This window comes from Dreissena polymorpha, chromosome 6 (genome assembly GCF_020536995.1).
Source record: "Dreissena polymorpha isolate Duluth1 chromosome 6, UMN_Dpol_1.0, whole genome shotgun sequence".
Classification (NCBI taxonomy): domain Eukaryota; kingdom Metazoa; phylum Mollusca; class Bivalvia; order Myida; family Dreissenidae; genus Dreissena; species Dreissena polymorpha.
In genome coordinates this window covers 58,731,573-58,758,063 of record NC_068360.1, presented here as the reverse complement: position 1 = coordinate 58,758,063, position 26,491 = coordinate 58,731,573, and the positions used below count along the sequence as shown (strand labels likewise).

The following is a 26,491-nucleotide window of genomic DNA, read 5'->3' as shown; positions in this document are numbered from 1 at the left end:
TATAATAATTCAAATTATAAGATTAAGAACAAACAATATGAATTATAAGTATAAACATGTTCATTGTTATGAAATTGAAATAAAAGATAAATGCTTATTGTTGGTTCATCAAAGGAATTATGAGGGAACTCAAGAATCGAAGAACCATTCTTGTCTCCGTTAGCTAGTCCTTTATTCAATTAACCAATCGTTATATATACATAGTTGGACTTTTGTGCCAAATTGATCCATGGCATGGTACCATATTCAGGTTTGACCTCTGTCAGGACACCAGCCCGGACCACTCCCCAGTGGAGAACCTTGGACAGGTCGTGTTTGGAGAGAGAATCAAGAAATCTCCCATTACGGTATGTCCCATGAATGCAGGGCTTTTTTCCCTTTTAAGTCTTTTTTTCACAAATGTGAGAAGTTTGCCACTCAAATTTTCATAATTAAAAGGAACTTGCAACTCTAATTTTTACACTTAGAAAAAGTTCTGAGACTGCTTTTTCCACAATTTTGAACAGTTCGTGACTCATTTATTATGCCCCCGTCTGTCCTTCCGCCATTCCATTGTTCAGCTTTTTTTTCAGAAACTCGTTAAGATAGTGACTTGATATTTGGTGTGTGAGTCTATCTACTTGACTAACATACAGATGAAGTGTGTTTTGTTCCAGTCTATTCACTTTTGGCAAACTTATGGGCCTTTGACTTAGACATTTTTATAACTGTTTTCCGGAGGTTTTTTAAGAGAAGCTTTCAGATATTAAGCTGATTTTCGTTATGTCAGTCTAACTACATTACTTACAGATGAAATGTGAGTTTTGTTCTGGGCCATTGATTATTGGTGAAGTTATTCACATGCAGTGTGAGTTTCGTTCTGAACAATTGATAGGTCTTGAACTAAACAATTTTCTCTAAAATAGCTGCTGGTTTGGCTTCAAGGAGCAGTTTGGGGCATTCGGTTTCCCCAAACATAGCTCATGTTAACAATTTTAAAGAGTTCGCAACATTATTATTTCACAAAATGATCTATTTCTCACAGATGGGAAAAAATCCCTGGAATGTTATGTCTGGGTGTGATGTTCTGTTTTTCACTTTTGTGAGTTGTCTTGTTCTGCACTAAGATGGGCGATGGTTATTGGGTTGCTATAATGGGGACTAAATATATGTCATCACAATCTGATTTTGTCAGTGAACCAGGGCAGACCTTTCTCTTTTATATCTGTTATCTTGCTTAAGTTTTCTCCTCCTAAATTGTTATGTTTAATGCTTTAGCTTTTATGATTTATAAGTTTCTTAAACCTTTTCATTTTTAGTTTGACTGGGATTCCACTGTTAATGTGTTTATAAATTGAATAATTAAACGTGTAAATCAGAATTGACTATAGACATTTCAAGTGTTAAACAATATTGAGGGTTAACAGAGTTGTGATGTGTGTTTTTTTTTGTAGCTGGAGTTTCAGAAGGACGTGAAATGCATGAATGTCTGCATCAAATCATATGCGGCAGGAAAAAAGGAGGACATGAATAAATTGAACTTCATGCTGAAAAGTATTGGCCAGAACTACTATCAGCATTGGTGAGTATTGGCCTGAACTACTATCAGCACAGGTGAGTATTTGCCTGAACTACTATCAACACTGTTGAATATTGGCCTGAACTACTATTAGCATATACTGAACTACTATTAGCATTGGTATTTGCCTGAACTACTATCAATACTGGTGAGTATTGGTCTGAACTACTATCAGTATTGGTGAGTATTGCCTCAACTACTTTCAGCACTTGTGAATATTGGCCTAAACTATTATCAGCACTATTAAGTATTGGCCTTTAACTGCTATCAGCATTGGTTGGTATTGGCCTGAACTACTATCAGCACTGGTGAGTATTGGCCTGAACTACTATCAGCACTGGTGAATATTGGCCTAAACTATTATCAGCACTTGGCCTTTAACCCTTTGCATGCTGGGAAATTTGTCGTCTGCTAAAATGTCGTCTGCAGAATTTCTAAAATTAGCATATTCTTCGATTTTTTTTCAAAGAATACTATCAGAATAGCAAACAGTTTGGATCCTGATGAGACGCCACGTTCTGTGGTGTCTCATCTGGATCCAAACTGTTTGCAAAGGCCTTTAAAATTCAGCTCCAGCGCTTTAAGGGTTAACTGCTATCAGTATTGGTTAGTATTGGCCTAACTGCTATCAGAATGGGTTAGTATTGGCCTGAACTACTATCAGTATTGGTGAGTATTGGCCTGAACTACTATCAGCACTGGTATTTACCTGAACTTCTATTAGCATTAGTGAGTATTGACCTGAACTATCAGCATTGGTTAGTATTGGCCTGAACTACTATCAGAATTGGTGAGTATTGGCCTGAACTATTATCAGCATTGATATTTACCTGAACTTCTATTAGCATTAGTGAGTATTGACCTGAACTATCAGCATTGGTTAGTATTGGCCTGAACTACTATCAGTATTTTTGAGTATTTGGCTGAACTACTATCAGTATTGGTGAGTATTTGCCTGAACTACTATCAGCATTAGTGAGTATTAGCCTTAACTTCTATCAGCACTGGTATTTACCTGAACTTATATTAGCATTAGTGCGTATTGACCTGAACTATCAGCATTAGTGAGTATTGACCTGAACTATCAGCATTGGTGAGTATTGACCTGAACTATCAGCATTGGTAAGTATTGTTCTGAACTACTATCAGTATTGGTGAGTATTGGCCTGAACTACTATCAGCATTAGTGAGTATTAGCCTTAACTTCTATCAGCATTAGTGAGTATTGGCCTGAACTACTATCAGCATTAGTGAGTATTAGCCTTAACTTCTATCAGTATTGGTGAGTATTAGCCTTAACTTCTATCAGCATTGGTGAGTATTGGCCTGAACTACTATCAGCACTAGTGAGTATTAGCCTTAACTTCTATCAGCATTAGTGAGTATTGGCCTGAACTACTATCAGCATTGGTGAGTATTGGCCTGAACTACTATCAGCACTGGTGAGTATTGGCCTGAACTACTATCAGTATTGGTGAGTATTAGCCTTAACCTCTATCGGTATTGGTGAGTATTAGCCTGAACTACTATCAGCACTGGTATTTACCTGAACTTCTATTAGCATAAGTGAGTATTTACATGAACTACTATCAGCACTGGTGAGTATTGGCCTGAACTACTATCAGTATTGGTGAGTATTAGCCTGAACTACTATCAGCTTTAGTGAGTATTGGCCTGAACTACTATCAGCACTGGTGAGTATTGGCCTGAACTACTATCAGTATTGGTGAGTATTAGCCTGAACTACTATCAGCTTTAGTGAGTATTAGCCTTAACCTCTATCAGTATTGGTGAGTATTAGCCTGAACTACTATCAGCATGGGTGACTATTGGCCTTAACTTCTGCCAGCATTGGTGAGTATAAGCCTGAACTACTATCATTTATGTTGATAAATGATACATTGTTAAAGGAGGATATTTTTAGGGTAACATGATATTTGTCTTGTTGTAAAACATGAATCAATAGCTTAGATTGCTATCAAACTTTGTTTGATGAAAATTGCTGTTAGCTTTTAGAAAAAAAAATCTTACGTAAGTAGAAGTCAATGTTTGTTCAAATATCTTAAGGTTATACTAAGGGAAATAAATATGTGAACCATTTGAGCTGGGGACTGGGGCTGAAGTAAGGTCCAAAATGAGCCCTACAAATCCTTATATTGACTTCAGGATCATAGACAACATGCCGGTGACGTGGTGTTACATAGTGGAGGATGGAAGCACGTACTGCTCGCGAGGCTTCCCTCTTGGTTGCTTTGTCAACAGCAAGGGAAAGCAAAAGGACAGCTGCGTAATGAGCGTAAGTATTGCATGTATGTAAAGTGTCATCCCAGATTAGCCTGCACAGTCCAGACAGTCTAATCTGGGATGACTCGGGCTAGACTGGACTGAGAAGAAACATTGTTGAAATGAAAAATTCAGTTAAAGTGGAAAGTGTCGTCCCTGCTAAGCCTGATGGACAACACTTTAGGCACATGCATAAAGCCCTGTTTTCCCAGAGAGCAGGTCTAGAATATTCTTGTTTATGCTTTGTTAACTCTTTCAGTGCTGGAACTGAATTTTGAAGGCCTTTGCAAACAGTTTGGATCCAGATGAGACGACACAAAATGTGGGGTCTCATCAGGATCCAAACTGTTTGCTATTCTGATAGTATTCTTTGAAAAAAATCAAAGAAAATGCTAATTTTAGAAATTCAGCAGACATTTTAGCTGACAACAAATTTCCTAGCATGCAAAGGGTCAACACCAAAGAACAGCCCAAAGACAGCTGTGCCATGAGCGCCAGTGTTGGGAGGACACACTGCATGGTCGTTGTATTGAGCAGTGGCCAGTGTTGGGAGGACACACTGCATAGTCGTTGTATTGAGCAGTGGCCAGTGTTGGGAGGACACACTGCATAGTCGTTGTATTGAGCAGTGATGTAATGAGCGCCAGTGTTGGGAGGACACACTGCATAGTCGTTGTATTGAGCAGTGATGTAGATCTTGCAGCAATATTTTTCCTTCCTTATAAAGTACCGGTAAAAGGTACTTTCCCAATTGAGGAAAAATTGCAAAATTCTCAGTTGCCATCAGAAAAATTCCCAAAAGGTGAAAAGTTGTGTCAATTTCTTGCCAAAAGAGCATTATCTGCTAGTGAACAATAATAATTAGGGCTGAAACGGAACATTGCAAACAAAGAGGCATGTAAAAGAATATTTAAATGGCTTTGTGCAATCAATTACCAAGCCATTAATAAGACCCATATTTCCCAATCTGAGGATTTTACGACCAAAGTGTTCCCAAGTTCATGGTTTTGGGTGTTAATTTTAAGCTCACCTGTTTGGCTATAGAGAAACCTTGTAAACACTATAGAGGGCACATTTCTTGTCCAATCTTCATGAAACTTGGTCAGAAGATTTGCCCAATGATACCATGAAACACACTAAAGGCCATAGTAAACCCAGGAATGCAAATTGTGCATGCATAGTGAATTGTATATATTGTATATATACAATGATCAATCTACTTGCGTTATTTATAGTGTGTATATCATTTTAAACAAATCAGATCATGGAAACATGTTCTGCTCAAGGATTAACATCAGCCAATGATGCTGGCACTGGCAACGTTATGGCAACTTAGGCAAACAGAACTTTTTAGGAATACAATTTAGTTATTTGAAAGCTTGTTCATTTTGAAAAAAATCTTCATGCAAGTCTTTTGTCTCCTTTCAGCCCAAGTTTGCAGAAAAAGACACCAGCTATTTCTTCAACCATGTGGACCTTGTGATCAGATACCACCCTGGGACTGGTGAGGACTGGGGCAAGACCATCCCGGAAGGTGGCAGAATCATATCTGCCAAAGTGACCCCCAAGAGGTATACAATATTGCATGTGGACAGGGCTTGTTTTCAGAGATTGAAAAGGTAGCTAATTGTACATTAGCAGGGGTGGGATTTTGTATGCCCCCGGATCGAAAGATCGGGGTATATTGTTTTTGGCCTGTGTGTCTGTCTGTCATTGATTGTGTGTGTCCCAAAACTTTAACCTTGGTTAAAGTTTTGTGATAACTTTTGCAATATTGAAGATAGCAACTTGATATTTGGCATGCATGTGTATCTCATGGAGCTGCACATTCTGAGTGGTGAAAGGTCAAGGTCATCCTTCAAGGTCAAAGGTAAAAAAATTAATTCAAAGCGGTGCAATAGGGGGCATTGTGTTTCTGACAAACACATCTTTTGTTTCATCCTTTTCTGCTGGTTTCCTTACTTTTTTTCACCCTTTTCTTCTGATTTCCTTACTTTAAATTTTCGAACTAATTTTACAAATAGTTATTAACTTTGCTGGATTTATATATAATTGAAGAGTTTAGTTGAACCTTGTAAGGTAGGATGGGCATCGTCCTGTCATAAGGTGGTACTTTAATCTCTTCTCTGAGAAAATAGTTGGTTTGTGTAGGTGTTGGGATGATTTTACCCATGGTGGAACTAAATTTGGCATAGAAGTCAGTTGCTTCTTTGTTAAAAGGTACAAAATAAAGCAATTTTTACCACTCATGTGAAAATCAGCCGGGAAACAGTTTTATGAACTCACAAAGAAAAGAATGTATTTTAATGCCCCTGCATCAAATGATCGGGGGTATATTGTTTTTGGCCTTTCTGTCTGTCTGTCATTCTGTCCCAAAACTTTGACCTTGGTCATAACTTTTGCAATATTGAAGATAGCAACTTGATATTTGGCATGCATGTGCATCTCATGGAGCTGCACATTTTGAGTGGTAAAAGGTCAAGGTCATCCTTCAAGTTCAAAGGTCAATATATGGCTTCAAAGCAGCACAGTAGGGGCATTTTGTTTCACAAACACAGCTCTTGTTTCATTCAGCATTTTATTTTTATTTTACTTTTTATATTTTACAAGACCTTTACGTGCTAGTAAGAGTTGAAATTGATTGTGCTCTTTCTACTAATCTGCTTATTCTATAATGAATTTAACCAAAAAGTATTTTTCACAAGAGAGCTTTGATTTTCCAACTTGACTTCCCTACATATATCAATTATTGCCAAAGAACCTGCTCAGTTTGTTTATCTTCCGGTTACCGCTACAGTGTGAAGTATGACGCAAATGCGAAGGATGTTGCCATGTGCAATGACAATGAACCTATGGGTGTGAAGATGGAGGGCAAGACTGACTTCACCATCAGATATACATACAGTGTTCAATGGCAGGTGAGTTTAGGCAGTGTGGGTGTGATTGAGTGGTGGGGGCGGGGGCAGGCAGTGTTTTCCAGAAGCTCCAGCAGCAGGAGAATTCACTGGTTACATTCAATCTAGATACCGGCTACTTTTCCCTAAAATGTTAATTGAAATTGCGCAAATACACCGATTTTATTGCTTTGACGCTGGCTACTTTGAAAATATAACTGGCTACTTAAATTTTTCTGGGGAACACTTGCCCCAGAGGTTTGTGGTTGATTGTTTTTCTTATGACTATGGTATTAAACATAACAGTGCGTTCAATGTTAAAAAATGGACATCATTGTCCAGTATAATCATCCACAGTCAGCATTATTATAAGCACTGCCATTGCAATCGTTGTCATCAATGTATCTTCATAATCGCAATAATAATCATCATAATCATATCCTTAACATCACAGTCAACATTACAGATCATGTATAATAAATGAGAGCATATATCTAATGTATCGAATATTCTAACACGGCACTCGACTTGTTTTCTATAGACAAAGAAGGAAATCAAGTGTGGGTTATTCTGCAATAATGTATGGGCGGAGCTTAATGTTTCGAAAATAGTTCCTAATAAATAAAGAAAATATTGCTAAAACCCGCTCTCAAAAAAATGTAATAAATGTAGCATGTATATAAATGTAATGAAAGAACAAATTGTATATTTGAGAAGTGGCATAACCACGCCTGCAAAGAATGTTATTTGTTAAGAAACGTAATTAAGAAAACATTTATATAGCATATCAGCTTTTCAGTAGCATCAATAAAAGTGACGTCATTTAGTTCCTGCGATTGTTGTTTTCTTTGAAAGTGACGTAATTTGCAAAATATTAATGAATGAAAACGACGTCATATGTATGTACAATTTAAGATGTCACTAAATAGTGAACTTTGTAGAAGAACTATCTAAGAAGGGCGGAGTATTGGAAAATATAGTTCACGTCCAATAGCTTGAACCAAATCAATCAGAATCGTGTTAGAATCGAAATAATATTTTTCTATGATGGTTTGTTGTCGAATAACCCACAGTAAGGAGTATAGATGCGTGTTATCAAATCACTCGTGCTTCACACTCGTGATTTAATTCCTACGCATCTATACTCCTTACTGTGGGTTATTCGACAACAAACCATGATAGAAAAATATTATTTCTTAAATAACCTTATATTAGTATGATGTTGATAATTATTATTATTATTTGGATTTGGGCTCCAGGGAATTGTTGTTGATTGTTTCACTCATCAAAATTACAATGTTTTGTGTGCAACCATGTATAAAGCGCACCTGATTTTTAATGCCAAATATGGCGTCTTTTATTATTGATATCTAGGATAGCACAATAAATTTTTCTCAAATTAGCTTTTACAATATCATTGTATCAATGGATAAAATGCACCAACTTTGGAGGTTTAAAACTGGGTCAATGCATATGGGGAAATGTCTTCCCAGATTAGTCGATGCAGTTCACGAAGGCTAATCAAGGATGACATTACCGCTGGTATGGTATTTTTCATTTAAAGATAAGTGTCTTCTTAGCCAAAATCTACTTGAGGCGGAAAGAGTCGTCCTTGATATGCCAACGCTAATCTGGGATGACACTTTAAGCACATGCATTAAGCCCAGTTTTTGCATATCAAAGCTAGTTTGGTTGTTTCAGTTTGTATGAACTCTGAATTGCAATTTGGATGTCTGTTTGCAGGAGGACATGAACACCAAGTGGTCTTCTCGCTGGGACTACATTCTAGAGTCCATGCCTCACACCAACATCCAGTGGTTTAGGTAACGCCCTCTTTGGATTGCGCAATGTACCACTTTAAAGATCTAAATGCTTAGAACATGAGACGGAGCATGATTAAAATGTTTATGAAAACCGGCATTATAACTTTACTTCAATGCATTTTTATTTTGGAAGGGATTTCAATAGCTTTTTAAAACCATGAGTCAAATGATCATGTGGTTGAAATTTTCAAAATATTGATTTGCATACTCCTAAGTGAACTATGCAACAAACACAATTTGTGAGATAACATATATTCTGGAGATTGCTTTTTGGTAAAATGTGTCTTAAAATGATGCAAGGCAGATGAAATGAATCCAAAGTGAGACATTGGCAGAAGCTTGCATCAAAAATCAGGATTCTGCTTCAATTCAAGTCCCTGTTATAAATGGTGCATAGTCTGTGTTTCAGCATCATGAACTCGCTAGTGAGTGTGCTGTTCTGTGTTTTAACATCATGAACTCGCTAGTGAGTGTACTGTTCTGTGTTTTAGCATCATGAACTAACTGGTGATTGTGCTGTTCTGTGTTTCAGCATCATGAACTTACGGGTGGTTGTGCTGTTCTGTGTTTCAGCATCAAGAACTCACTAGTGATTGTGCTGTTCTGTGTTTTAGCATCATGAATTCGCTAGTGATTGTGCTGTTCTTTGTTTCAGCATCATGAACTAACTGGTGGTTGTGCTGTTCTTTGTTTCAGCATCATGAACTAACTGGTGATTGTGCTGTTCTGTGTTTCAACATCATGAACTCACATGTGATTGTGCTGTTCTGTGTTTCAGCATCATGAACTTGATGGTGATTGTTTTGTTGTGTGTTTCAACATCATGAACTAGCTAGTGATTGTGCTGTTCTGTGTGCCAGCATCATGACCTTGCTGGTGATTGTGCTGTTCTGTGTTTCAACATCATGAACTAGCTAGTGATTGTGCTGTTCTGTGTGCCAGCATCATGACCTTGCTGGTGATTGTGCTGTTCTGTGTTTCAGCATCATAAACTTGCTGGTGATTGTGCTGTTCTGTGTTTCAGCATCACGAACTAACTCGTGATTGTGCTGTTCTGTGTTTCAACATCATGAACTCACAGGTGGTTGTGCTGTTCTGTGTTTCAGCATCATGAACTCACTAGTGATTGAGCTGTTCTGTGTTTCAGCATCATGAACTCGCTAGTGATTGTGCTGTTCTTTGTTCAGGATCATGAACTCGATAGTGATTGTGCTGTTCTGTGTTTCAGCATCATGAACTTGCTGATGATTGTGCTGTTCTGTGTTTCAACATCATGAACTTGCTAGTGATTGTGCTGTTCTGTGTGTCAGCATCATGACCTTGCTGGTGATTGTGCTGTTCTGTGTTTCAGCATCATGAACTCGCTGGTGATTGTGCTGTTCCTGTCAGGCATGGTGGCCATGATAATGCTGAGGACTCTCCACAAGGACATCGCCAGATACAACCAGATTGATAACTCTGTGAGTATCCCACTTTGTCATGTAGACCACAGGTTTTATTTTCTTTCTTAGAGAAGGAAAACTATTTAAATGTTTTTTCACAATTTTTACAAATTTGAATAAAGATTATAGTTTACGACTCATCTTTTCACAATTTTCAAATGTTCCCAACTAATTTTTCCACAAATTGAGGTACCAAATGCTGCTTTACAAAGACTGGCAAAACCTGAGTTACTCGGAGGCTGTTCTAGTTTAATTCTGGTTGCATATAGCCATTTACACTTGAAGTCTTGGCGGGAAAAAGTTTGTTGTGGTGTCAGAGCAATTCATATCAATTCAAATCATACTGCACTAGCTTTTAAATTCTCAATTTATACAGTATGTCAGAAGTTGTCACTGACAGTAAAAATGCCAGAAAAGACTGGTGTAATCAGCATGTTATGATTTCCATTTTAAACCTTATGTGAAAAAAACATTCCCAACAGATTGTTATAATCAACATTTACTTTGGATTTGAGTGTACTGGAATCACTGTGAATGTTTAAATGTATATCCATCTGCAGGCAAAAGAAGTTTTTCCACACTTAAATTAAACAACTTTCAGATTAGCTGGCATTATTCCTAATGCTATGTACTTATGCATGTGCAATTTTTTATTAAATAACATTTCAAGAGTTATGCCCCTTAGTCAGCTTTGAATGTTATTGATACAACTTAATGCATATTACAGCATGACATGTCATGTCCTTTTTTGTTCACAGGTTTTCTTTCATCTTAATAAATCTAATTTGGAATTATTGAAGCCCCTGCTGCCTTTTCTCACAAAAATTAAAAATTACGAAACCCTCTATCATTTCTGGATATGTCTTAGCTGGATAAATAGAGCTTTGGACTGGAAAAACTGGGCTTAATGCATTTGGTAAAGTGTTGTCCCAGATAAGCCTGTGTATTTTACAAAGTCTATTAGGGAAAACACTTTCAGCCTTAACTATATTTTTTATAAGAATAGACACCCTTTAGCCCAACAATTTCATAAAAGCGGAAAGTGTTGTCCTTGATTATCCTGTGAAGACTTCACAGGCAAATCTGGGACGACACTTTACGTACATGCTGTACCCTTACAGGAGGAGGCCCAGGAGGAGTTTGGCTGGAAGCTTGTGCACGGTGATGCGTTCAGGCCTCCACGGCGGGGTATGCTGCTGGCCATACTCAATGGCAGCGGTTGTCAGATCTTCTTCATGGCACTCATCACTCTCGGTAGGTTGAAGAAAAAACATGGTGCTGTCTGGAGACCTGTGATAACTTGTTTACGAAAGAGTTCGAGTGAAATGGTCGGGTGCTGTGCCCTTATCCTTAGTAGTAGTGCATGTCACATGCTGTTGTCAGACAGCGGTACTTCTTCATGACCCTGATCACTCTTGGTAGGTTGAAGATAAAACATGGTGCTGTCAGGGGACCTGTGATAACTTGTTTGGGAATAAGTTGGATGCTGTGCTCTGCTCCTTAGTAGTAGTGCAAATCACATGGTGTTGTCAAATAGTGGTACTTCTCCATGGCCCTCATTACTCTTGGTAAGTTATAAAAGTCACAGAAGTTTACATGTAGTCCCAACTTGAGCATTTGGGTCTGGAAAGGTCAAGGTCACTGTTGATGCAGTCTGCACAGGTTTATCAACACTTTCAGCCTAAGCTTACTTTTGCAAAGAAGAGACTAAAATTCTATAAAAGAGGAAAGATCCGTACCTGATTAGCCTGTGCAGACTGGAACGACACTAAACTCCCATGCATTTAGCTCTCATCACTTTGGGTAAGTAGTGCAAGTCTCAAGGTCGATGTGTCAGGGGTGTCAAACTAATTTTACCTGTAGTTACTTACTTTGCTGGTTTGAAATAAAAATGAAGAGTTTAGTTGAGCCGTTAAGGGTAAGGGCATTTTCTTCCCTGAGGTGGTTCTTGAATCACACCACCTATCGTTTTGTTAGTAGAAAAAGATTATCAGGGATAACCTGTTAGGGAAGGAGTCAGAGGAAAAGTGAAAATGCATCCAGAATAAATCCAGAACAGCCTGTGAGTAACTGGCAGTCTGTTCAGGTTTTATGCTGTTTGCTGCTTATCAGTATCTAAGGGTTGGAAATGAAGCCTCTAAACTTGAATCTAGTTAGAAAGATCTTTAATTTAATTTGATTTTCAATGAGACTGCAATAGCATCAAAATGCGTATCTGTGTGATAAAAGGTTGATTATTCAAGGAAGCCTCTTCTAAAAAAATCAATTGTAGATGCCAAGTGTTGTCCCTGATGGGGACTGCACAGGCTAATCTGAGATGACACTTTTCGCACATGCATTAGGCCCAGTTTTCCCTGTATGAGACTCAATATCATGTTACAGTGTTTGCTTGCCTGGGTTTCCTGTCTCCTGCCAACCGCGGTGCTCTGATGACCTGTTCCCTCGTGCTGTATGTGTGTCTAGGGACACCGGCAGGATACGTGTCCGCAAGGCTTTACAAAAGTGAGTACAATAGGCTCATCACACTAGTTTGTGTGGAAAAATGGTAAAACCCTCGTGCAATTGTTTTGTCGAGTTTGGGGTAAAAAAAATGATTAGCTGAAATGCTGTTCTTATTATCGAGTTTAAAAAAGATTTTGACCTCTTGTAGTTTTGAGTCTATATAAGTATTATACAATGACTTTAGTCTTGTTTTGTATCCCTAATATAAAGATAATAATATGCTTCTGTCCAGTTTTGATTTAATATAATAATCATTGGTTGAAATTCTTGTTACCCACTTATCCTCTATAAAGTATAAATCAAACTCCTTGATCAGCATTAGTACTGGCTTGTAATTCCTGCACTGCTTGGTCACCTTTGAACCAGGCCTGCTCAGAAACTTGTTATATATGGACAGCCGTGTAAATGTAAATATTTTCTTGGTCTTACATTATCATGAAAGAAATCTGGCTTGCTTTGGCAAATTTACTGATATGTGTTGACTGCAAACTGTAGTACAATATGCTAGCCTCTGCTGATTACTTAAGCAACTTCAATGAAATCGGCATGTGAGATGCCAAGAAAGTTTATGATTGAAGAGTTCTCAGTTGAGGTTTGGGAGGATTTCTCTTCCTTTTAGCTGATTTCTTCTTTCTCAGTGTCTAGATTGATTAAAAAAACGTTACGATGTTTAACGATCTGTTAAATACAAACACTTTTGGCAAACCCTATATGGCTTCTGGGTGCAAAAAGGTTCCATGTGACATTGAACTAAAGACACTTGGTATCTTTTTTGCATCAATGGCGAAATAAGGGGGTTATTGTGTTTAGGACTATCTGCCTCTCTTGAGCTGCTTTCTAGGAGTTAAACAGTAGAAAAATGCAAATGGTGTCCATATTGATGATAGTAATAACAAAAAATTAACATCTTTGTAGCATTTGGAGGTGAGAAGTGGAAATCCAACGTGATCCTCACATCTTTCCTGTGCCCGGGGTAAGTGTTAGGGACAAGCATGTGTTCTGCACTTGGTGCAGTGTAGCCTGAACAGATATACATGTACCAGAGTCTTAACTTTATAATAATTGTAAAATGGCATTAAAAGGGACAGAAATCTGCTATGGCACTCTAGACACAGATTTTTTATGGAGAATATTCATATACCTGTGGAACTATTGAATGTTGTTAACAAAGATGGGCAGCCATGGCCAAAATGTTACCTTCTTTCTAACTTGCATTGTAAATTTGGAAATTAGTGTACCATAAAGAAATTCAATCAGTCAAAAAGTGTCTCACTGAATACACTTTTATGGTATATTAAATGTGATCATGAAAAAAGCAAATAATGATTAAAATATAGGATTTAGTTTGAAGGTGTTGTTTATTCTAATTTTTATAGAATTCGGGTTAAAATGTCCATGCAAATGGAACTCATTAAGATAATATGGCAAAAACCAATTCTGCATGGCCGGTTATGTATTTGATAATTTGGTAATTTCTCTGGTATCATAGATTTTTGATGGATTATTATTGATGTGAAGAAACGGCTTGAGCTTACTCAGTCAAAGAACACTGGACTAATTCAAGGATCGTTGGTTGGATTCCTGGCTGGGTCACGTTATTTTTTTGGGAATAGCCATGAAAGTATTATTAGTTCATACAGACTCTCATGTTTTCCAGAATTGTGTTTGCACTATTCTTTATCCTGAACCTGGTTCTGTGGATCGAGGGTTCAAGCGCTGCCATTCCCTTCACCACCCTACTTGCCCTGCTGGCACTCTGGTTTGGCATCTCTGTCCCTCTCACCTTTGTTGGAGCATACTTTGGCTTCAAGAAAAGGGTAAGAGAATTGTAGTTTGGCCTCACTGTGGGGAAACCGGGCTAAATACATTTGCGTAAAGTGTCGTTCCAGATAAGCCTGTGCACTTTGCCATTAAAGGGGATAGTGAAATCCTTGATTAGCCTGTGAAAACTGCACAGTCTAATCTGGGACAACCCTTTACGCACATGTTTTAAGCCCAGTTTTCCCAGAGCAAGGCTGAATTGTAGTTGTTTGCATACCATTTTTTTAGAAGGGATATAAATTTGCAAGACCTCTCAGGCCATTAGCCCCTTATACTTTTGCTGGGCCTCTAAATTTTTTGACAAAACTTACATGTTTTTTTTACAATAGGTGCTGAAAACAAGTGTGGGCAACTGTGTTACAAATGTTTCTTTGTTTTCCTTTCAAGTGATGATTATAGAAGGTATGGTCCATGTTAAGTTTTTAATTAATATTTCAAAATAAGAAGTGGTCATTCTGAAATAAGATTGATAAATAATTTGTATGTCCCCCAGTCTATACTCGGGGACATATTGTTTTTGCCCTGTCTGTTGGTTTGCGTAAAACTTTAACATTGGCCATAACTTTTGCAATATTGAAGATAGCATCTTGATATTTGGTATGCATGTGTATCTCATGGAGCTGCACATTTTCAGTGGTGAAAGGTCAAGGTCATTCTTCAAAGGTCAAATATATGGGTGGGGGGACATAGTGTTTCACAAACACATCTTGTTTTAATAATATTTAAGAAATAATTTTTATTTATCCCTGTTGATAAGTCATTAAATTTGGGTTCTGATGCAAACACAATCAATAAACCACAGGAGTTAAGTATTAGCAACACTTGAAAAGAGCAAAGTATTGTTTATTGACTGATTAATAATACACTTGCAAAAAATAATTTGATAGAAATTGAAAAAAACTATAATGACTACATATCAATATGCATTTACTATTTAACACTTGCGCTTGTCTCGGTTAAATATTTTTGCAAATATTCATCCTAAAACTGTTAAAGAAACTCTAGCATGTCATTTTTGTTGCTGATTTTATGGCTGTTATTGTGTCATATACCCAATGGCAAATAGTATTTTTCCCAAATCCAGTCCAAACAGTCCCAATTGATGTTGTTTATTTTAAGATGCCTGAAAAAAGAGAGCTTTCAAGTGTAGAAACAAAGAAATTTTTGCATCCATATAACTTAACCTATGAGTTTATGTATAGTATTTTCTCTTTAATTGAATTTAAAAACTTTTACAAATTTGAAATAATCTGACGCTTAATTTTGGGGTATAAGTTATATACACCAAATTGTGAGAAAAAGATCACAGTGGTTTAGGACTGGTGGACCCCACAGATCATGTGACCATTCTATTGCAGCCAATCGAGCACCCAGTACGGACCAATCAGATCCCTCGACAGATCCCAGATCAAACCATCTACACCAAGCCTATCCCTGGCATTGTCATGGGCGGAGTTCTGCCATTTGGATGCATCTTCATCCAGCTTTTCTTCATCCTAAACAGTATCTGGTTAGTTGTTTGTTTGCCGAGTCGATCATTATGACAATTATTATGGTCTCAGTTCATTACTTCATTTTCAACAGTTTTTTGCGAGTTTGTTTCTTTGTAAACATTTGTCAACATGATAATGCTACTATTTCTCCCTTCCTCTCATTTTAAAATTGTCTATTAATCTGTTCAGTTTGTTTTTTGCCTGTGCCTTTTAGTATATCTACCATGTTAAGATGCAAAATATACATGAAGGTCGCCGTGGTGTAATGGATATGGTGTCCGCCTAACGACCGGGAGGTCACGGGTTCGATCCCCGCTGTGGGAGCGTTCATTCGATCTCCCATATAGACACCAAGTACTGGTTCTAGGCCCAGGAAACGGACTCGAGAGCATTTCAAATAAGGACTCGAGAGCATTTCAAATAAGTAGGAATCACTTTCTATGCAATCGAGCTAAAATAAATAGGTTTAAACTAAAATATACATGGAATCTATTTATTTTATGTTTAAAAACATAATGTTGTCATTTTCAGGTCCCAGCAGACGTACTACATGTTTGGTTTCCTCTTCCTGGTGTTTGTTATCCTCCTCATCACCTGCTCAGAGGCGACCATACTGCTCTGCTATTTCCATCTCTGTGCTGAGGTAAGTGATATAAGATAACTACGTAAAAGATGATGTGTTTTCCTTTGATAAACCTAATTTTTATCGGATATATTTTTTGAAAAATGACCAGGCTGCTGAGGCAGAAGTTATTACCAATTCATTCGATCATAGTGTTGTTTGTTATTATTAGTGACTGTTTTAAGAATTTGTATCACAATGTTTAGGCTGTGATGTAACATTGTGAAATTATTTTTTTTTTAATCTCACAAACCATGGCCAGTGTTTGTGTTTATGAAATTCTGCAACATATTTATTGTTGTAATTGAAGAGAATTGATCTTAAAATGTAATGTCGCATTATAGGGTGAAGTGGAATGTCATTTTTAGGTTGTATTTCCCTAGGTGGCTAATGCATGAAATACCCCAAATTTGACCTGATGAATTGCAGCATGTGTTTATTGAACCACCTCATTTTCTTTTAAGTGTGTGACTATGCAGCACTTAGTCCGAGCTTAACCACTTAACCAAATATTGGCGTCTTCTTAACGCTCTGGTTAAGGTACAATTTTACTTAGAAATATGGATATGATAAACCTGAAAATCTCGTATCACTAATTTTACTACGAGTATTTAATTGAAAGTTTACACATATGTCCATTAAGTATGTGGTTTCTGAACAAGTTCCATAACTCTGACTTTTTTCATAATTATGTCCCTTTTGTTGCTGCAGGACTACCACTGGTGGTGGCGGTCGTTCCTCACGTCTGGTTTCACCTCGGTGTACTTCTTCATCTACTGCATCCACTACTACGTGTCCAAACTGGAGCTGGTCGGCCTCGCCTCAACTATCCTCTACTTTGGATACATGCTCATTGTGGTGTTCCTCTTCTTTCTTCTCACAGGTAAAACTATACTTTATGTTAGCTATACTTATATATGAGCCGTGCTCTGTGAAAAGGGGGTTTAATGAATGTGCGTAAAGTGTCTTCCCTGATTAGCCTGAGCAGTCATGGACGACACTTTCTGCTTTTATGATATTTTTCATTAAAAAAAAAGTCTTAGCAAAAATCAAGTTTCTGCAGAAAGTGTCGTCCCTGATTAGCCTGTGTGGACTGCACATGCATTAAACCCCCTTTTCACAGAGCACAGCCCTAAATTATTTACAATATACTGGACTTAGCAAGACTAAAAAATGCCAGTGGGTCCTGAAAAAGGGTTCGTTGACCTCTTTTATGACATTTTCGAGACTCTACAAAACAATGATCAATGTTGACAACAATTAAATTTTTTTGATAAGTTGAAATTTATGTTTTGTAAATATTATACTTCCTACAGTTAAAAGCTTTTTAACCAGGTTTTCCGAAGGAAAAAACTGGTTATTAGATTGGCGAATGTCGGCGGGCGGGCGGAACAGGCTTGTCCGGGCCATAGCTTTGTCGTTCATTGTCAGATTTTAAAATCATTTGGCGTATTTGTTCACCATCATTAGACGGTGTGTCACGTGAAAGAATTACGTCGATATCTCCAAGGTCAAGGTCACAATTTGAGTTTGAAGGTCAAAATGGCCATAAATCAGCTTGTCCGGGCCATAACTTTGTCGTTCATTGTCAGATTTTAAAATCATTTGGCACATTTGTTAACCATCATTAGACGGTTTGTCGCGCGAAAGAATTATGTCGATATCTCCAAGGTCAAGGTCACAATTTGAGTTTGAAGGTCAAAAATGGCCATAAACAGAGCTCCAGATAAGGATTAAGTCTAAAGGGTATTTCACCCCCTGATATTATTGTCAATGCGTATTTTACTCCTTTGTTTCAGCCATAAAGGATTAGGAATATTTAGGGTTTTTTCCATTTCCATAGAAAACGGAAAAAGTAAAAGGCGTGTTTAATCTAGAAATAGTATTATTATTTGTTATTTATATTTTCAAATGCGAACAGAATATATTTAAAAAGACGATATGAACAGACTTTCTTTAAAAAAATCTTCCCGCAAGTTGCTTAAAACGTCCCTTTTCGATCCACAAACATGATGGGCCACCATTTTATTAGCTGGATTTTTTTCGAAAAAATCTCGGCTTATAGATTGATGTTGTCGGGCGGGCGGGGGGGCGGGGGGGGCGGGCGGGGGGGGCGGGCGGCGTGCTCGAAAATGTTAAAGTTCTTATTTCATGGTATAACTTTGGTATGCTTGGACCTAGAGTCTTCAAACTTGACATGAAGGTTGGCCAGGATTAACAGATGACCACTGGTCATTTCAAGGTCATTCATTTGAAGGTCAAGGTCACTGTGACCTTCAATATAAAAAATGTTAAAGTTGTTATAACTTTGGTATGCTTGGACCTAGAGTCTTGAAACTTGACATGAAGGTTGGCCATAACTAGTTAGTAACCACTGGTCATTTCAAGGTCATTCATTTGAAGGTCAAGGTCACTGTGACCTTGAATGTAAAAATGTTAAAGTTCTTATTTCATGGTATAACTTTGGTATGCTTGGACCTAGAGTCTTCAAACTTGACATGAAGGTTGGCCAGGATTAACAGATGACCACTGGTCATTTCAAGGTCATTCATTTGAAGGTGAAGGTCACTGTGACCTTCAATATAAAAATGTTAAAGTTGTTATAACTTTGGTATGCTTGGACCTAGAGTCTTGAAACTTGACATGAAGGTTGGCCAGAACTAGTAAGTAACCACTGGACATTTCAAGGTCATTCATTTGAAGGTCAAGGTCACTGTGACCTTGAATGTAAAAATGTTAAAGTTGTTATAACTTTGGTATGCTTGGACCTAGAGTCTTGAAACTTGACATGAAGGTTGGCCAGAACTAGTAAGTAACCACTGGACATTTCAAGGTCATTCATTTGAAGGTCAAGGTCACTGTGACCTTGAATGTAAAAATGTTAAAGTTGTTATAACTTTGGTATGCTTGGACCTAGAGTCTTGAAACTTGACATGAAGGTTGGCCAGAACTAGTAAGTAACCACTGGACATTTCAAGGTCATTCATTTGAAGGTCAAGGTCACTGTGACCTTGAATGTAAAAATGTTAAAGTTCTTATTTCATGTTAAAACTTTGGTATGCTTGTACCTAGAGTCTTCAAACTTGAAATAAAGATTGGCCAGTACTAGAAGATGACCACTGGTCATTTCAATGTCATTCATTTGAAGGTCAAGGTCACTGTGACCTTAAATGTTAAAATGTTAAAATTGTTATAACTTTGGTATGCTTGGACATAGAGTCTTCAAACTTGACATGAAGGTTTGCAAGCACACTTAGATGACCACTGGTCATTTCAAGGTCATTCATTCTAAGGTCAAGGTCACTGTGACCTTGAATGTAAAAATGTTAAAGTTCTTATAACTTTGGTAGGTAAAAATGTTAAAGTTCTTATTCCATGTTATAACTTTGGTATGCTTGTACCTAGAGTCTTCAAACTTGACATAAAGGTTGGCCAGTACTAGAAGATCACCACTGCTCATTTCACTGTCATTCATTTGAAGGTCAAGGTCACTGTGACCTTCAATGTTAAAATGTTAAAATTTTTATATGCATTCAAAACATAACACAAGGTTTGCTCATGCCTTGAAAAGTACTTACATTTCATTTTGACCTTTGAACAATATTTCAGTAATTTAAGTATTGCATTGACAAAAACACGAAAGGTACTTTCCTGTCATTTAAATAAAAAATCCGGCTTCAATGCGGTCATCTCCGACCGCGGAACTCTTGTTAAAAACTTATTTTGATTTACTTACTTTTGATTCAAAGGTTACCTTACACTAAAAACTTTACTGGATTATTGTTAAACCGGTTACGCACTTTAATCGAATTAAAATATGTACTAAGATTTGTAAAGCGTTTTGTTACGTACTGGGCCGATTTTTAATGCGTTTTTTTATTTTTTCAATACGTAAATACGCAGATACGCCTCTTATCTAGAGCTCTGGCCATAAATGAGCTAGTCTGGGCCATTACTTTGTGATTCATCGTGAGATTTTAAAATCATTTGGCGCATTTGTTCACCATCATTAGACGGTGTGTCAAGCGAAAGAATCACGTCGATATCTCCAAGGTCAAGGTCACAATTTGAGTTTGAAGGTCAAAAATGGCCATAAATGAGCTTGTCTGGGCCATAATTATGTCATTCATTGTGACATTTTAAAATCATTTGGCACATTTGTTCACCATTATTGGACAGTGTGTCTCGTGAAAGAATTACGTCAATATCTCCAAGGTCAAGGTCAACGACTAAAAATAGATTTCGAAACAACTATGTAACAATGAACAATCAGTAACAATGCACATTTTGATTTTGAGTTGTCTCTCTTTATCAGACTTTTTATGCTCCCGGTAGGATGGCATATAGCAGTTGAACTGTCCGTCAGTATGTGTGTATGTCAGTCCGTCCGTCCGTCCGTCCGAAAAAAACCTTTAACGTTGGCCATAACTTTTGCATTATTGAAGATAGAAACTTGATATTTGGCATGCATGTGTATCTCATGAAGCTGCACATTTTTAGTGGTGGAAGTTCATGGTCAAGGTCATCCTTAAAGGTCAAAGGTCACAATTTTTTTTTAAATTTCAATGCAGCATTCTCATGAAGCTGCACATTTTGAGTGGTGGAAGTTTAAGGTCATCCTTCAGGGTCAAAGGTCAAAACAAAAATAATTTTTTATTTATTTATTTCAAAGAGGCACAATAGGGGGCATTGTGTTTCTGACGAACACATCTCTTTTTTTTCTTATTGAAATCAAGGTCAATTTTACACAAGGGGGTTAACAATACACATTTTGAATTGTCTGCCTTTATCAGATGTTTTTCAACTGAAAACCTGGTTTTGTGACAATTTTGTCCCTTGCTGCTAATATTAAATCACGTGCATGCATGTCTCTCATTTCAGGAACCATTGGTTTCTTTGCCTGCTTCTGGTTTGTCAGCAAGATCTACAGCGTGGTCAAGGTCGACTAAGATTGAAAGGTCAAGTAATGAATCTTGGGGCATCAACGGTCAAATTTGTGGGAGGCGATCAAAGGCTCTCAGCTTTTTGGTGGAAACCAAGAGATTTTATAATATGAAGTGACTTTGTTATAATCTCATTAAAATCAAATGGATTATGTCAGGTCTGTTGATAGAACAACATCATCTGACTGGAGGTGATTTTAATGAGATTCAACTGTGTTATTATTGTTTCTGTTTCTTTTATTATTTCTTTTAGAGGGCTTGTAAACATAATAATATAAAAAAATAAAAGGATTTTAAGTATGTGGCAGAAGAAAATGTGTACATTCAGCGGGCAATATATACTTCTGGTTATTACATGTTGACATTTTTTCATTATCAATTTGGGGAAACTGTTTAAGAAATTTGTGCAAATATTCAACAAACAAAAAGTTGATTAAAGTACGAAAAATTAAGATAAGAAATTTAAGTTCAAATGTGAAATTCAAAAAGGCATTTGTTTAACATGATCTTAAACATTGGTAAGGACAAGTGTATGCTGTTGTTTTTAAGTGTATTTAATGTACATACATTTCTGTGTATTGAGTACCGTAAAAATGCAGTCATAAGTCTACCCGCTCATAAGTCGGGGGTAAAAAATTATACGAAAATCGGAGATTTTGAATATGTCCAAGTCATTAGTCGAGTCAGAAATTGTCCGTGCAAGAATTTCATAAACAGACGCAATTTTAAATGTACGGGAAGTTTTTATTCTATACATAGACCATGACGTCAATATAGCACTGTGCGACGTAGACATAGCGGACACGTGTATTATGTACTTTGTTTAAAATATAATCAATACGATATATTTTTAGGAAATCTAAAATAATATATGAAAATATAGACGAGCAAATCATAATGAACCACATAAAAACAAAGACAACATAAGAAACCAGAACTTATATACATGTTCATCGTAATTTACACATCAACGACATACGAAACACCTAACTCGCGTTCAGCAGCACTATTATTAATTGATTGCTCTGCAAATTCTATCAGCCTATTTTAAACGTATTGTCATACGCATGGCGTTTTCGAGGCATTTTCACAAATCAAATGTATTATTTTTATTAAATTATTATTATAAAGTTTGCACTTAATTGTCCACGCTAGTAATAATCCACAAACTTATAATCCGATGACACACTGTGATCACTGTAATCAAATCTTTGTACTTTTAATCTGACTATCAAAACAATTGATTAGTTCCTCGGTAAACACGTTTTTATGACAATGATTGACATAACCAATAGACCGCTAACTCCACCTTTGTTCTACATAACAGTTTCAAAGGCGGAGCTATGCACATGCTCAAACATAATTGGACGATTACCAGGGAATAACAAACTCCCGATTGGTTAAACATGTCGCTTCACAAATTAAAGAAATTTTATTTTATCGGCGAGAAGGGTGATGCTTTATGGCTTCTTGACAGGAAGCGGCTTTCCTTTGATGACGTCAATCTGTCAATTCACACAGGTTGCCAATTCTCGCTCTACTTTAAAAATGACTCGATCTTTTGTTTACACGTTCAGTCGTAAAAAAACCTGCTTACATGAAAAATTTGGATTAAATTATGAAAATAAAAACAAGGGAAATGTTGCGGCAAACTGTGGTAATATTAATTGGTCAGAATCAGTTAAAAGAGGAAATTTTCTGTGTCGTATTTCGACAAGTTTTCTATACAACAACAACTTTAACCATTTCCGCGGGGATCAATCTTAGTAGAATGTCATCATTATTTTTCATGGACGACCTCATAAGTCGAGACTGTAAATTTAATCAAATTTTTAAGGAAAAAAATCTCTATTTATGACTGCATTTTTACGGTACATATGAAACATGCCTTTTTTTGGTGCGGAAGGTCCTTGTAAATCCATTATGATGTTGTAAATATGTGCGTTACTATGAATTGGTTATATCATTGGAAAACTTTAAACATGTAAAAACATGTTTATTGTTATGGGTTTGTGGAAGCTGTTAAACATTTTTTAAATTGGATTGTGGTATGATATAACTTATTGTTATCTCAAGTTCTATGGGATCATTAAAAAATCATGATACTGCATATTGAACTTGACTTTTCTGGAACAAACATATCTAAATAAGTAAATAACACAATATATAAAAAATGTTATATAACAAATGTTGCCATTATCTTAGTTTAAGAACTTTATAATTGTTTAAAGTTTGCACTGCAGATAGTATACTTTTACTTATGATTGCTTGCAAAATAACCATCTACTGTCTTCAAGCATATGTTGTTGTTTAACTGATAATGATTGGGATATATGCACTAGTTCGAGTTATGATGCTTCATCAACTAAAAGTGATTTATTTTCAATTACATATTTCTACTTTACAATAGTCAACACATTCACCACTCCCCTCATATTTTGGTATGAAAATCTGCATGTTAACTCGAATGATCATACAAACAGTTCCAGCTGAAATAAATATATAAATATACATATGTAAAGATTTTGTATATAGCAATATCAGATTGGCTCATTATTTCTTTTGTTGAGTGTAAAATTAAAAGATATATCACAACTTCTATAATTACTTTTCAAATGAATTCATATTATGTTCTCAGTTATATCTTGTATGTTGCATTTCACAACGTGGAACTTATTAGCGTCATTTATGTACAACTGTAGTTCACTGTGTAGCGTATCATTGTATCAGCCTTACATACACATGTAGGCTAACATGCATCTATGTATTGTGTATTTTTATGCCCCCAAAGGAGGGCATATAGTGATCGCACTGTCCGTCTGTCCATTTAGGTTTCCAAAAATGCTCATAACTTGCAGTCGCTTCAGATGTAACATGCATATTTGGTATGCATGTGTATATGGACAAGGCCTTTCCATACGCACACAAATTTTGACCCCTTTGACCTTACCTTGAACTTAGTGTTCGAGTTTAGGTTTCGAAAAATGCGTTTATGTTTCGAAAAATGCTCATAATTTCTATCAAAGCGCTTATCGGGGGCATAAGTCATCCTATGGAGACAGCTCTTGTTGTAAGTTATACTACTTGTTTCCTTATTTTTTATGAATGGTTATGCTTGTTTGTTATTTAAGTTTATAATGAACATTTGATTGTTATAAAAATTGAGAGTATATATCATAAAATGTGTACCGGTATTGCACTTTGGTACCATGACTGCATGCTGTTACATACATTGTATGTACATGTAGTTATCTGTTCTTGTCTTATAATGGATGTGAGGTTTTAATAAAGTTATTTATTATTTTGTTAGGGATTTTGTTGTTTCTCTCTTACATGATCATTCCATGTTAAATCACATTTAAAACAATTTTATTTCACATTTTACTCAAAGAAGTTATCTTTTGAATCAAATAAAAAATTCAGCCAATTTGAAAATACCAGCTAATGTTATTGTTTCAGTATACAATTAAGTACAACAAATACCATTCTTTGTATGAATTTAATACTACTTGTAATTGGTTGAGATAAATTGGATGAGAAGTATGAGCTGCACTCTAGGAAAACTGGACTTGACGCATGTGAGAGAGGGTTGCCACTTTACGCCTTCATGGACATTTTTGTTAAAAGGAGGTCTCCTCAAAACAAAAATCAAGTCTATGTGGAAAGTGATATCCCAGATTCTTTAAGCCCATTTTTTTCTGAGATCAGCTCATATATTTTATATGCAGAATCATGCTATATGGTACATGTACTCTTGACAGGTGCTTGTTCCTAAATAAGATTGAAAATTTCCTATTGAAAAAAAATGGCGTTGATTCTTATTTTTATGTTTTCATTATGGTTCACCTTTGTTAAGGATAGTTGTTAAGCAGAGTTAAACATGGATTCTTGTTCAAGTAAAAGAATGATATTTTCTGAATAAATACAAAAATGTGTATCCACATTTCTCTGAAAATGTAAATACATGTGTTTTTTGTTATTTAAGATTGTTTATTTGAATATAATAATATCTGAACAAACCAATGAACAGTATATAGTAAAGTATTTAATATTCCTTGCCACAAGCTATAGAAATTTTAAATATTGATAATAATTGGCAAATTCTGATTGCTATTTAATAAAAAAATTGTAACCAGTAATCTGACCAAGCATGGAATGTCAGTTTTGCATTTTCTTGTATTTAACAGGCTTTTTTCCAAACGGGCATGAATTTTGAACTGATTACAGTAATATTTTAAATAAACATCAAAAGCAATTGAAAAAGAATATTGTTTTTAAACTTTATCTGTTTGTGTATGTGTATATTGAATAAATATTTATGGATATTAATATACTTTGTGTAAAACTAGATTCATATTATAATATATTTTGTCTACAAAGTGTATGATACATTTAAATTGTGTTGCTTCTTTTGGACCTCTCAGGTTCAAGTGGGATTTTGAGACATTAAATAAACTGCTAATATCAGTAGTTTTTTGTTCACTTTATTTAAGTTTGAATACAGAATTTCAACAAACTGTAAGCAGTGTTTTTTTTCGTTCAAATTTGGGTCCGGTAAGAGGACCCATTCCCAATGGAAAAAAGTATATATTTTTCCCAAATGGGACCTAAAAATTCTCAATGGAAGGTTTCCACACACAAAAATTATTTTAATAATTATATAAACATGTAAATTATCTCAAAGTCAAGCTATAGAAGTTGAACCTTAAAATATATCATATTGAAATCACTATTATTATCAATTTCAAAGTATTTTTAATCATAAAAGCAACAATATCAATCTCCCAAATTTACTCAAGAGAACACGTTATTTCCCAATTTAAAGGGACCCGGCCCCATTCCCAAAATGGTGAAAAAAAACACTGGAGGGACAGTCATCTACAGTATGTTTTACCAAAGTAATTTTTCATTTCATAGATGGGTAGCATAATCTGATTAAATGAGATAGAAGATTCAATAGTTCATACTTATTGTTTCTATATGCTTATCATCCTGATCTTTGCTAATTTCATATACAGAATAACCGCAAATAAGAACCAGGATAAAAGCGTGCAGGCTGTGTTCCTTACACATCATCAGTATCTTTTCCTTGATCTTAATATCAAGATTT

The 26,491-nt window shown here is 36.2% G+C and overlaps 1 protein-coding gene across 1 annotated transcript in view; it reads left to right on the top strand.

Moving 5' to 3' along the window:
* LOC127835289 (transmembrane 9 superfamily member 2-like) overlaps nt 1–25,848 on the top strand; it is a 33,705-nt gene extending 7,857 nt beyond the window's left edge. Inside the window, exons 3-17 of the mRNA XM_052361638.1 lie at nt 251–347; nt 1,434–1,561; nt 3,725–3,854; nt 5,270–5,412; nt 6,639–6,759; nt 8,479–8,558; nt 9,910–10,018; nt 11,122–11,254; nt 12,383–12,502; nt 13,418–13,475; nt 14,160–14,319; nt 15,682–15,833; nt 16,348–16,459; nt 17,150–17,321; nt 21,320–25,848. Coding sequence (XP_052217598.1) covers nt 251–347; nt 1,434–1,561; nt 3,725–3,854; nt 5,270–5,412; nt 6,639–6,759; nt 8,479–8,558; nt 9,910–10,018; nt 11,122–11,254; nt 12,383–12,502; nt 13,418–13,475; nt 14,160–14,319; nt 15,682–15,833; nt 16,348–16,459; nt 17,150–17,321; nt 21,320–21,387 — 1,783 coding nt within the window. The 3' untranslated portion in view covers nt 21,388–25,848. The remainder of the gene's footprint in view (nt 1–250; nt 348–1,433; nt 1,562–3,724; nt 3,855–5,269; nt 5,413–6,638; nt 6,760–8,478; nt 8,559–9,909; nt 10,019–11,121; nt 11,255–12,382; nt 12,503–13,417; nt 13,476–14,159; nt 14,320–15,681; nt 15,834–16,347; nt 16,460–17,149; nt 17,322–21,319) is intronic.
* Nucleotides 25,849–26,491: the final 643 nt, after the last annotated feature.